Consider the following 14,061-nt stretch of genomic DNA (forward strand, 5'->3'; position numbering starts at 1 on the left):
CAATAAGCAGAACAATAATTTACAAATTTGCGGTATTTGAGTTATTATTTGGTTAATTGTTTCTATTGATACCACATTGCAAACTGAATATGCCTTTTATGACTCATAGTTAAGTTGGATTGTTTATCATAATCTATTAAGTATTCGGGATTTTATTATTTTACCATAGATAAATAAGCAAGACAGATTTTCTTTTCAAAATTTACTATTGGGTATTTTCACGTTATTTTTACTCTTTTTATTGACGTTTAAGCTTTTTTTCTAAATACGGTATAACAACCAATCAATTCGTAAAGCAAAATTTTCAACAGAAAACAGCCATATAAAAAACGATATATGTACCTAATTGCACTTTCCTCTTCAATGTTCTTCAATGACCAAAAATTCATATCAAACAAATTGCATAACATATATACAATAATACCATTTGCTCGAAAACAACTTCACAATTTACAAGATAAACAACAAGGTTATCCATAATTAATTTCACAAAGTTATACAAAAATACTACGATTTTTATACACATGTCACAATTCAAAACCATTTCGAAACTCAACTCCAAATTAACTAAATAATAACAAACATTTTCTGATTAAGATGCCACAAGAATAATATTCCTATTTGTCACCAAACTAAGTTAAATAAGTTTGAACATCTTAATCATTCATCACAAGATTACATGGTAACCAACATTAGTTTAAGATTCGTGTCTTTTTAATCAAAAATTGTATTAAAATAATTCCAATTTGAAAGCAATGGTAGAGAGAACCTAGACAATATAATAATATGAGAGTGAATTTGCTGTCAAAAGTAGTTGAAACTATAATCATTTATTCAAACTTTAAATGTTTAGAAATCTCAGAAATAACAATAAACTTCCATCAAAACTTTTAAAAAAAATCATATACTTAACTGAACTGTGTAATCTTATCTTAAATTTTTTTAAAAACAATCCTGACATCAGCCATTGTCACAAGCCAATAATGACAATGCAAACATAATTTTAAATAGTCGACACCAGTTTATCAAAAAACTTGTTACTAATAAACAATCGTTACTAACAAATAACTATCAATTTATGCAATTTACATCCTTACCACCCAAAACTAGCTGGTCTTTCACAAACCTGATGTTTTGTGCTTCCATCCTAGTCTCAGAGAACACATTAATAATATTAATAAAACACTATAAATTTCCTTAACACCGCGAATTTACATTTTTAAACAAATCTATTCTAAAGGAGGTTTAACAAGTGATGCAGCAATTATGCAGTAAAGTCATAAATAAACGAAATGACAGCAATACACTCTGTAATGCTTATTTTTAGAATATTTGTTGACCAGTTTTGAAACGTTATTAAAACTGATTGATTGAATGATTTTTACCCTTCAACAACTCTGAACAAACATATAGGTTATCAGACTTAAACACAGACACACACAAATATATATATGTATGTGTATGTATATGTGTATGTATATATATATATATATATATATATATATATATATATAATTAAGTGTTTTGCACACTATCTGATATTTTAATCGCAATTGTTTATCCATAATTTTAATAAAATAGCTATTGTAAAACATCAAAACAAGAAAATTCGTCAATTTTCAAAACAACTGATGTAGGAAAAATATAACATCATTCAATATTTCTTCAAATTACAATTACTGAACATAAAATTGAATATTGGAAACGTGTACTTAAAAACAAAATTCAACAGCTATTAGCCTGATAAAAATAACAAATATTATCATAAATAATATATTTCAAACCTATATTAAATAAAATATTACATTAAATATATAATTCAAGATTTTAAATAATAATAATGATCGCACTAAAAAGTTGCATCTTCTTCAAAATGCCTTTTTCGATTAGTGCAATCCATCTATAGAAAAATTTCAGTAAACATTATTTTTATAACACCAATACAAATATATAAATTTTAAAATTTTCAATTGTAACACAGACTTGCATATAAAAGACATAGCATATGAATCAATTAATTTGAGTTAAACTCAATAGTATTAATTTATATTGCGATGAAAACATTCATATACATTTTGCTATGATGCTATCACAGCGATTAATAACCAAATAAGTTAAATCTCCTGGCTCTCTACATTTTCTAGATATAAAAAAGTCATAATAATGTAGCACTACATTGAACATATTCTCAATAGCATTAAGATAAGTTTACGATCTCCATAATACATTAAGTCTGGCTAAACTTAAAAATAATTAAGTACATTATTATATAATAACACTAATATAATTTATGAAGCAGTTATTAATATTAATAAAATTTGCTATAAAACTAGATCCTCAACCATTCTTTGAAGTATTCAGAAATATAATTACACTAAAAATTATAATTGCACACATATAACACAAGTTTCGACAGCACCTGATTGGACAAAGGTGAATTAAATGAGTTTATAATTTATAACGCTTACTATCTAAATACATTAAAAACTAGTATTTAATGCTGTATAATTATTATGTTCTAATCGCAAATGTCTTTTTTACTTTACATTGATCTATGAATAAAGTTCCAACATGATGTAACAAAAAAAATTTTAAAGTGTCTAAAACAAGAATCTTCTCATGTATGTATGTATGTATGTATGTGTGTGTGTGTGTATATATATATATATATATATATATATATACATATATATTATATTTGCGCACATGATCGATTCTTGAAGTCACAAAGAATACTGAAGAATATTAATAACATAGAATTTTCTGAAATTTTGTTAGATATTTTATTTAAATCTATAAAGGGACGGTTGTTCCATTTTCAAGTGGCTCGGAAAGAACATTTCGTACACCCTGATAAAATTAAAATCCATCGATATTTTATTTTGACAATAATGTGGAATAAAAGTTGTAAAAATATTAGGCTTGCCCAACATTATTGTCATCAAGATATCTTAGACTTTTCATGAAAAAACTTGGACAGTTTGAAAATGGAACGTTTTGTTTTCACAATGAGCTAAACTTAGAATAAGTAAATGACTTTTATATATTACATATATTTCTTATTTCTTAAAAGCCTCTTCAAGAGCTGCCGATCAAATTTCAATTAATACATCTATTTTAACTTATTTTACTCTCTTGATGGTAATTCCATAAACATCCAAATACAACTAAAAGAGCCCAAGCAAACATTGGTAAAATTAAGAAAGTAATTCTTTCATTACACAAAATTATGTCTAATACCATTAAATTGATCATAAAAAAATGCATGAATAGAAAATTTTCTCCAAACCCTTGCAAGCTATAAAGTAAAAATATAGTTGCATGATTGAACACAGAGGCAGTTTGGTTAAAACCCTACTATTGCCCATGCGTGAACAGAAACTGTCAATTTGTAATTTATTAAATTTTCATAAACTTATAAATTAGCAAATTCACAACCCCATACATATCATTCATTTATATATATATATATATATATATATATATATATATATATATTTCAGAATAGGACATAAAGCAAGAATCTTACTAATATTACTTATGAGAAAAGAATTAAGTCTTAAATAAACAATGTAAAAAGGCTGCCATCAGATTCTGTTAAATTTACAGATTTATAGGGAAATATTCATTCTTATTTGAAACAGCCTGCTTAGATTTTTGACACATAGCCTGTATATAATAGCCCAGTCGAACACTAGCAACTTCAGTCAAAATCATAAACAAATTTGAACAGAAAATTGCATTGTTTTGAAAAGGACGGGATATTAATCACATAGATTTTGAGAAGAAACTGTTCAAGTGCATTTCATAAAATATGAAAATACTGATAGGGATAAATGATAATACTGACTTCAATTTAAAAAAATATTCAACTGTGAATTGTATTCTCGAATACAGGAATAATTTAGATCTATTCAATGTATAATTTAGATCCATCTGATCAAAACTGAACGATTTTTTCTCAGATATTTAGAAGTATCCAGATTTATATTAGAATAGATTCACAATCATTAAAATTTGTGAGTAGCTGTATACTTAGCATTCTAATTTAATAACAACTTGTAGACACAAATTTGTTCAAACATAACAGCTAATAAAATAACAGATTTTTCAAAATAGTAGTTGCAGTTGTTAAGTGAGTCCTACTTAAAATTAAAAAAGATAATGATTAGTTAATATTAGAATATTTTAATTGTACCTCAATAATACTAAAACAGCAATTTAAATTATTAAAATTAATTTAAAATCCCAAACTGTTGTGGTTTATGTTAAAATTACATTAGAATATAATAATTAAATATCGAGGCACAACCAATTTTTCTAGAAAGGTATTTATCGTTTTTGAATATTCCATTAGATAATAAAGCTACCTATTTTTTTTTTCAATAAATTTCAGGGCTATTGGCATTTAAAAGATTTAGTAGTAATGACAATTCAAATTAAATAATCATAAAAAATTGGCAATTTTTAGCTAATAAAGGATATAATAAATGAAGGACAAATAAATATATGTATAAATGTCAGATCAATTATACATGCAAATCATCTTTCAAATTTAGATGCAAGATTGTTCATTTCCTTAGAAAAACTAATACCATAAAAACTGCATTATATAAATTTTTATATGTATGGTATAATAAAACAAAAAGCCGTATTTGCAGCATTGAAACCAAGTAAAAGCAAGATAGTTTGCAAATATATAAAAGAAGCAGGTGTTAGTAATTTATATGTATTACTACAGTAAAATCAAAAATTATGAATTTATGAATAAGTTGTCATTACCTACCAGAAACTCACCACAACAAATTTATGAATCAAACTATGTAAGCTGTTAATATGTACATTTCATAGCTTCCATAATGTATTGACTAGAGCTATTACGCATCGCACAGGCTCATGTCTTGGCTAAAAAAATTCCCTGCCAGAATGACTGCGACCTGCTCTAGGAAATGAGGTTTTGGCTCCGCGTCCGCCGACATTAGAAGCATTATTATGTCTACGAGCATTTCGTAATTCTCTATCCATTTCTAACTCTTCTAACCTTTGATTGACCATGAGTTTTTGTTGAACAGCTAGTCGTAATAATTGGTTGAGAGTCTTTTTTTCTTCTTCTGCAGCTGTCAGTTGTCGCTGTAATTCGTCAACGGTGGTCACATATTCTTCACAGCGTGCACCAAACATTGCTCTCAAACCTAAACATTAAAAGACATCAATCAATACCTAATTAGATCACAACTTTAATATTTTAAAAGCAATGATTTTCACAATTTCCTGAAATAAGTAATGACATAATCACTAATCTCTTTTCAAAGAGAAGAGTGTTTAAGTTAATTCATTTTACTTGAAAATATTGTTAAATTAAATAATTTACTTGAAAATGTTGCTGCATCCTCTTTCAGAACTCGCAACTCATTCCTGAGCTTCATCATTGTTTCAGAAACAATCGTCTTCTCATTCTCATATTTAGATTTCAAATTGGTTAACAATACTTCAGCAGTATTTTTATTTGATTTCAATACTGTTCTCAAGGTTGCTATTTGTTCCCGTTTTGTTGACAGTAATGATTTAAGTTTTATTATTTGTTCTTGAAGTTCCACAACTTCTGCTTCTTTATTATCTTCATTATTTGCTGAAAATAATAGAATTTTTTAGATAAAAATATGTCACCTAACAAAACACCACAATTTAACTGCACATACAGTTTTAACAAAAATGCATTTAATGCATAATTTAATCTTAAAAATATTTTAAAACAACTTGACAAACCATCAGAAGCATTGGCCCGAACTCCTTTGATTTTAGACATTTCAATTGTGCTTTCAACTGAATTCCTTAAATGTTTCATCTGATCCAAGATTATAGAAATATGTTTAGACAGATCTGTCGCATCGGATAAGTATTCTAAATCATTACCAGGAATGTATGTCTTGAGTTGGCTACGCAACAATTCAATCCTACTGACATTCAATTCAGCATTATCTTCAGAAGCTGCAATATGAAATACTCTTAATAAATCGCTAAATTAAGATAATGGATAAAAACAAATTAAACAGACATGTACCAGGCGCTTTTTCATGATCCAATACTATTCTGTTAGGCGTTTCACCATTAACTGTACAAACATGATAATACAGCTGTGCTAATTCATCAGAAACGGCAAGTAAGTCATTTTGGGCAGTTTCCAAAGAACTTCCGGCTTCACCAGCAAGTTTACCTAATAGTCGTATATCAGATTCTAAATCTGAACTGTGTTGTTCAACATCCAGCAACTGCAGAAATATAAATGTAATATTTGCAACATCATTTGGAATAGCAATATAATTGAATTATTACAATTATTGAATTCAATATTGATAAAACGAATATTTACCTTGTTTTTAAGATTGGTTATTTCTGTCCTGAGTAAAACCATTGCATCGCTGCAATGCAGGTCATTTTCTAAATCTTTAAAATTGTTTTTAAGTTCATCTATTTCCTGAGCTGACAGCTTAAAGAATTGCTGGTACTGGTTGACTGCTATTGACAATTTCTCAGCAATAGCACCCTAAAATTAGTAGACACAAAAGAAATTATAAATTTATAAAAATTATGAAATTATAAAAAACATTTATTAAAAAATATATTTATAATAAATAGTTTTAATAATACCATCATATTATTATAAATACTAGCACCCTAAAATTAGTAGACACAAAAATTATAAATTTAACTATTAAAAATAATATAGAATTTGATATAATATAGATATCATAAAATTATTCCTTATTTTTTTTATTTAATGACCACTTTTATGATAATTCTTCATGTTATATATAATTCTTTATCTTTTATTTATATTCAAATTATACTTATTTTTATCAAATTATATATAATTTTTAATTTATATCCAAAGCATGTATTTTTATATTAAATAATTATAAATGAACAATTATATATATATATATATATATACATACATACATATATATATATATATATATATATATATATATATATATATACTATACTATATAATTTAAAAAAAAAGATAATATGCAATTGTTTTAAGTAATGTGTATATATATTATATATTATATATATATATATATATATATATATATATATATATATATATATACTATACTATATAATTTAAAAAAAAGATAATATGCAATTGTTTTAAGTAATGTGTATATATATTATATGACTTAGTAATAATGTTTAAATTCAACTAAGAAATATAAATACACCTAAGTCTGTTTTTACACGGAGATTGGTTCCAGAAGAATCCGTGTAAAAAAAAAATGTATAAAAAAAGACATTTATCTTATACAAAAATGGGTGATTTGTTCTTAATCTCTAAAACCTATTAAAATTGGTGAAAAACAAGAATTTTTAAGAACAAGAATTAAATTAGTGCTATTCACATATGCTTTACCAGTAAAAATTGTTTGTTACGCGCTAAAGGGGAGTTCACTTAAATCTTTAAGCTAGTGTTCACAAACTATCGATACTATCGATGGTTTCGGACTTTTTTCTTTCATAAATACTTTTTTGTGATATGAACATACTTCGCAAAAATTAAATTTGACAAAAAAAATTTAAGTACATAAAATTTCAAATCGTGCTAAATGGAATAAAATCGTGTAAAAAAATTAAAAATATTCAATTTTCAAACCGTGTTATATCAAAACCGAGTACAAAAAGACCGTGTAAAAACAGACTTAGGTGTAATATAATGATCCAAGCTGAAACAATCAGATATATTTTTATATTATAAGTTACTACTACTATAGCAAAGTAGAAATGATTAACACATTTTTTATTAAAAAATACCTTATTAGTATTTTCTACAGCCTTTTCCGTTTTATGTCGCAAATGACTTAAGGAATCCACTTGAGCAGCTAATTGTAAAACTTTTGCCATAAATCCTTGTAAGTCACCTTGGCACCTTTCTACAATTTTTTGTGATTCTCTAAGATTGCCAGTCAATGAAATCTATTAAAAAAAATACATGAATGACAATCAATTTTACATTATAATACAGAAATATAAATTTGTGAGCAGTTTGCTACAATCTTCGCAAATTACAAATCCAACTTGGATGTATCAATTATTAGAAAATTACAAAAACAACAACAAAAATGAGAAGTAACAAAAAACGTATGCAGTTCAGGCGCTTAAATCCCGCCGAATAATTTAAGATATTTTTAAAAGAATCAATTAGTTTATTCAAGGTTTCGTGTATATGGTATGTATGTCTAAGTTTTCTAAAATTAAGATTAATTGTAAAACTACAAATTTAAAATTTTCATAATTGGTTGATTTTGAAAGCCCTCCTTTCAAAGAAAATTTACTAATGTGTTTTGAAGTTCCATCAAAAGGTCAAATATTGACACTGGTTTGTAAAATGGTAAAATACTTTATAGTTTTATGGAACTAATAATAACTAATAAATTCAAAAAACCTAAAAGTAACACAATAAAGGCTAAAATACATTAAATTCAAAATCATGTTAATTTTAGCTTTTAATTTGTTTTCTAAATATATAAATATAATTGTAAGAATTAAGAAATATCAAACTAAGGAATTCTATATCTGCAACTTCAAGGTAATTGTTATTGTTATAGTTACAAATATTTCAGACCATAGTTTGTCTCATATCAGCATAAATTAAAATTTTACACTATTACACTTATATAAAAAAATGTAACTCAGTGTCTTATTTGTTATTTCGTTTTTACAAATGTTCACCAATTCATTACTACCACCAGTTGACACATAACTAAAAAAAAAAATTACCTTTTCGGTTTCCACAAGTTCTAATTGCTTTTCAAGTTTCTTTAATTCATTCAAATGAATTTCTGAGAACAAATCCACTTGTTTTCCACCAGGAGAAGCAAGATCATCACCAGATCCCGATAAATCAGCTTCGATGCGTTTCAAAACAGGCATATCGTCCTCTCCATCACTCACCATCTGCTGATCTTCTGATATACCTTACATTAATAAAATGCACTCAACTAGGCAATAAATACTAAATTATAACTGAGATTGAATGCTGTTTAGCATTTTAAGCATGGCATATAAAACATGCATTTTTCTACCCAGAAATTAAAATATTATGGTATCAAAGTTGGAATACTGAAACTGTTCCAAAATAAACATTATCTTCACAAATATACATACATACTCTTTGACCATTTAACCCTTCTAAGAAAAATTTATATAAATGTTTTGATGTAAAATTTAGATAAATAATTCAACAAATTTATATTAACTACAAGCATTAACTAACGTACCTCTGATACTATAAGCTAAATTGCTTATATTGTACATGCTCTCTCTGTTGAGATGTTGGTCTAATTCTTTCTTCAATGCATATTTTGCTTCACGTTCAGCCTGTAAAGCTTGCAAAGCTTCTTCCATTTGTTTTTCAGCTATTTTCTTCAAATGTCCTAAATCTTCAACTTGTGAATTCAAAAATTCTTCATTTTCCTGAAGACGTCTTATTTCATGCTTAGTCCCTTCAAATTCAACCTGACAAAATATTTTTTGTAAATAAAATATTACTATTAAAATTTGATGGTCAATTAGGACAAAACATCAAGTTTAAGGCAAATAATAGCATTAATAATTTAAATATCATTTTTTGTACATTAATGTGAACCTACAAAACCTAAATATATATATATATATATATATATATATATATAAATAGATAAAAGAAAAAAATAATATAATAAAGTAGACTGACCTGTGATGATTTTAACATAGATACTTGCTTCTGCAAACTAATGTTCTCTTCTTCAAGCTCAGAATAATCAGCCAGCATGCGTGTTTCTCTATATTTCATATCTCGCAATTCACTTTTTAATTTGGCCCTCTCATTTTCCCTTTCAGCTTTATCCTTACCAATATCACAATTCTCTTGTAGCATCCGATCCCTTTCGGCAACCACTCGGTCCAATTCATGCCTTAACTGCAGGAAAGAAATAAACATGTAAAACAATCATAATAAATTTAATTTTAGAGAGCACAAAACATATTAAAATTTTATTCAGCAACTGGAAATATTTAATTCATAATCTACAAGTTTTCAAGAATTCACAAGAGTTGCACAAGATTTAAAAAACTGTCATAATTGACTATAAAATAGATGACAAAAAGTGACAATTTGAAAAAATAGCTATTTGGAAACAAATCGTATATTAAACATAAAATAACATAAGGAAATGTTAAACACTGAATTTCGTTGATATCTATGTATGTATTTGTTATTTTTGATAAATACACATCACTATTCTTCATACATCGGATTATCCGAATTTTCGATTATCCAGATGCCTATCGACAACAATTAGTCCGGTTATTTGAGGTTCTACTGTATGTTAATGTAAACATACTTCTTCATATACTATTTAATATTAAAGAAAATACAATTTACAGGTTTTTTTTTTTAATTCCTTGTATTTCAAATCAAAGTCACCAATTCAATAACCTCTTTGCAATTTAGAGAAGAATAATTAATTTAATGGCATTATTATTTAAATTTGGTATGTTTCTTGTATGCATAGATATAGATAATATGTAATATATTTTGAAAAAAATATCATTTTTGTATCACCTGTTTAGTCTCATTTTCCAATTCCAATATTTGAAGATTAAGACTTGTTTCCAGAGCTGCTGTTTCGTTGAGCAAAGCATCTTCCTGTTCGATGCCTGATTTATTGGTTTCTTTTTGTGATGTGTGATATTTAGTAAGAGCCTAAAATTTACAAATAAATAAACAAATCAAGCATTCTTAAGCATTGATAAAAATCAATGAAACTAATTAAGTGTAATTGTAATTTTTCATATTTTTGGTAGTGAACCAAAAATTAATTATGATCTTTCCTTACATTTTATATACATATACATATATATATATATATATATATATATATATATATGTAAATATAAATATATATGTATGTATATGTATGTATATATATATATATATATATATATATATATATATATATATATATATATATATATTATATATAGAACTATGTTAATTGTCATTAACATAGCTAAACTAGTACAAATATTTCAAAACATTAGTCATAATTAAACAATCATGTTTAAAAAATTAATAGTTTAAAATATCAAACATTTTAAAATATTCTTGTAGTTGAAAAAACAGATAAGCTAATATTTACATTCACGAAAGATAGAATTTACATTGCAAATAGCATTACCAAAAATACCAATTACCACATCGGTTTGTACATTATGACTATTACTTTTTTCACCGCTCAATTCTCTTCAAATATTGCTTCATAAATCATCTTTATATATGATACCATATTAGAAAAATTAAATGTTAATATGAAGTTTCAAGATTTACTGATATTTAAATTGAAGCAATTGAACGACATAGAGATCATAAATTAACATCAACCAATTTTTAATTTTACAAAGTACCTACATCTATTTCTAATTAATGTCAATTAATCCCATCAATTCTTATTGAAAGTACCCATAATGATGTTTAAACTTAAATCTTATATTATTTAAAAAATAGATTGGCGGTTTTTACAAACTTTTTAAAAATATTTATGTTATTCAATACCAATTCATTTTTGAAAAGTTAGTTAACTGCAAATGAAAATAAATTGTCTTTAATTATGAATTTCTTAAATATTTGCAATATGGTATTATTGTAAGTAAGGTTTATACAGTAATGAATTGCTAACTAAATAAATCTCACTGTACTAGTGCTTCAATAAATTATATTAGTTCCACGGAACATTGTAAATTCACTGTTTATACTCACTAATTAAGTACAGAATTCAAGTAAAAGCAAAATGTGACTAAAATAAATTAAATGACAAATTTTGCATATAGAATTACCATGATGTAATAATGATTGGCTTGTGATGAGATATAATCATTTCAATTATAAAAAATATGAAGTGCATTTATAATTCATTAATAAAAAAGGAAGCCAATATATAAATTTTACGAGTTTGTAATATAAATTATGAACAATTGAGCATAAATTTGCACAAACTTCTCTTCAAATTTACATGAAGTTATAGGTAAGATTTAAACCATATACTTAAGTAATTTGCAAATAAATTATTACAAAAACATATTACTTGCACTGCTTATATAAATTGTGTCACTTTCATAAAATAATTCAGATTATTCACAAGTTAGATCAACATGTAAAAGCAACATGCAAAAACTAATTAAATGAGAGATAGTGCAAAGTAATAATTGTCATGTGTCCAGATTATATAGAGACTGTAATTATTAGAATTACTAAATGTGTATTAATTTACATTTTTAACAAATTAAGGTTTATATATATATATATATATATATATATATATATAAAATATATATAAAATAATTTCATCCTGTGTGGTTAAAATATTCATTTATTACAGACCTCTTGTGCAATTTCGAGTTCATGCCTGGTGTTTCGTACAAGGTCTCTAATTCCTCACATTTATTTTGCAATGAACTTTTTTCTCTATAAAAAACAGTCCGTATTGAGCAGATTGTACTTTTTCGCTACTTGCTTGGTCTAACTCGCGAGTCAACCTTTCGATTTCAACTCGCAAATTATTAACCAGTTGTTCGTTAACACTAGTCATTTTGACTTATTTTTATGCTATAATTTCCAATTTATATCTGTTACCATTTTTATTAATTGTAAGTCACAGATTTTTCAAGGCAGTCATCATGTAAGTCATTTCATACCATCAAATTCCATATAAATACTACACTTACACACTACAATGACACTCCACACACCTAACAGTGAACAGTGAAAAATCATGGGTGGTTGGGAAGTGCCATAGAAACGACAGCGAATGGATAGCAATAGCAATTGACAGTCGCGTAGTGAAGCCATAGATTAAACCATAGATAAAAGAAGAGTATATGGGTGCGCCGGGTGCGCCTCACCTAAAGGTGCACCACACTAGCGAACGAGCACGAACGAACATGGATTTTGACATGCGCGTGGGTCACTTTTGTTAGAAATTTTTAATCTGCGCATATTATTCATCATGTTCGTTCGTTGTGTGGACGCACCTTAATGAACGAACACGAACGAACATAAAAGAACGCAAATGTGTACAATAGGGAACGGGCAAGCTCTCCTCTAGCGGATTTTCAGTGCAACTTGTTGCCCAACAAATATGGCGAATGATCATCACATGACTCATTTGAGAGTTTCAATTGCTCTAGCAAACATTTGTTTGGTCTAACACGTGCATTTTTAGGTTAGTAGAAATTTGTTGTAGTATCTTACATTTGCTCTTCATAGATCTTCTATTTATTTACAATAACAGAGGTAAGAATAATGAAATTCAAAATTTTAATTTGTTTATAATTATTAATATGTATTATATTTACAGTCAGGATAAATATAATTTTAAGAACTGGTTGATGGTTATTTCGCGAAGAAATTAATGGAGGTAAAGTGTCCAATTTCTTGCAACAGTAAACCAATTGTAAGTGAGGATGGAATAGTAAATGTACCATACCTTCAACACATCAATGGCAATTTAAAGTTATGCACTGGACATTCTTATTACACTCAGTGCCAAATATCATTGTATGTGTGCGGTATGTATGAGTGTGATTTATTTATTTGGTCACCTGCAGGTATGTTCTATTTTATTATTACATATTGAATATATTGCTTGCAATTGAACAAATTATCATTTTAGGAAGCTGTTGTGTTACAGTATATAGGGATGAAGAGTTTTTGCAAAATCTGGTACCGAAACTAGAATTGTTTTATTTTGAGCAGTATTTGCCAATATTGGTAGAAAGGGCATCTTCAACAGATTGGTAATTATTTATGATTTTGTATTACCTAAATGTACCTAAATTCTTAATGTTTTTGCTTTTAGATTATTTTAGGTACATGCAAGAACTGTTCATCATTGTATTCAATTAATGGCATGCCATGGGCTCAGCGTTGTTCAAAGTACGATTAGTTAATTTTTGCTATCTGACGTATTTTTGTTTACCATAAATAGTTTAAATAAATTTTATTTGAATTTTGTATTTTTT

The 14,061-nt window shown here is 26.4% G+C and overlaps 2 protein-coding genes across 2 annotated transcripts; one reads left to right on the top strand and one right to left on the bottom strand.

Moving 5' to 3' along the window:
* Positions 1 to 4,581: 4,581 nt before the first annotated feature.
* On the bottom strand, positions 4,582 to 12,788 carry LOC113365447 (protein bicaudal D-like). Its single transcript, XM_026607005.1, is given in 13 exon segments — positions 4,582 to 5,192; positions 5,372 to 5,617; positions 5,755 to 5,988; positions 6,062 to 6,269; positions 6,371 to 6,544; positions 7,795 to 7,977; positions 8,782 to 8,966; positions 9,261 to 9,519; positions 9,737 to 9,961; positions 10,607 to 10,747; positions 12,422 to 12,456; positions 12,459 to 12,506; positions 12,509 to 12,788. Coding segments are annotated over 13 exon segments (2,346 nt in total). The 5' UTR covers positions 12,630 to 12,788; the 3' UTR covers positions 4,582 to 4,905.
* Positions 12,789 to 13,402: 614 nt separating this feature from the next.
* Positions 13,403 to 13,966, top strand: LOC113365448. Its single transcript, XM_026607006.1, has 3 exons — positions 13,403 to 13,647; positions 13,713 to 13,836; positions 13,899 to 13,966. Coding segments are annotated over exons 1-3 (321 nt in total). The 5' UTR covers positions 13,403 to 13,451; the 3' UTR covers positions 13,900 to 13,966.
* The last annotated feature ends 95 nt before the right edge of the window (positions 13,967 to 14,061 follow it).

This window comes from Ctenocephalides felis, unplaced genomic scaffold (assembly GCF_003426905.1).
Source record: "Ctenocephalides felis isolate EL2017-DRISC unplaced genomic scaffold, ASM342690v1 CF-g0.4_SCAFFOLD_01010, whole genome shotgun sequence".
Lineage (NCBI taxonomy): Eukaryota > Metazoa > Arthropoda > Insecta > Siphonaptera > Pulicidae > Ctenocephalides > Ctenocephalides felis.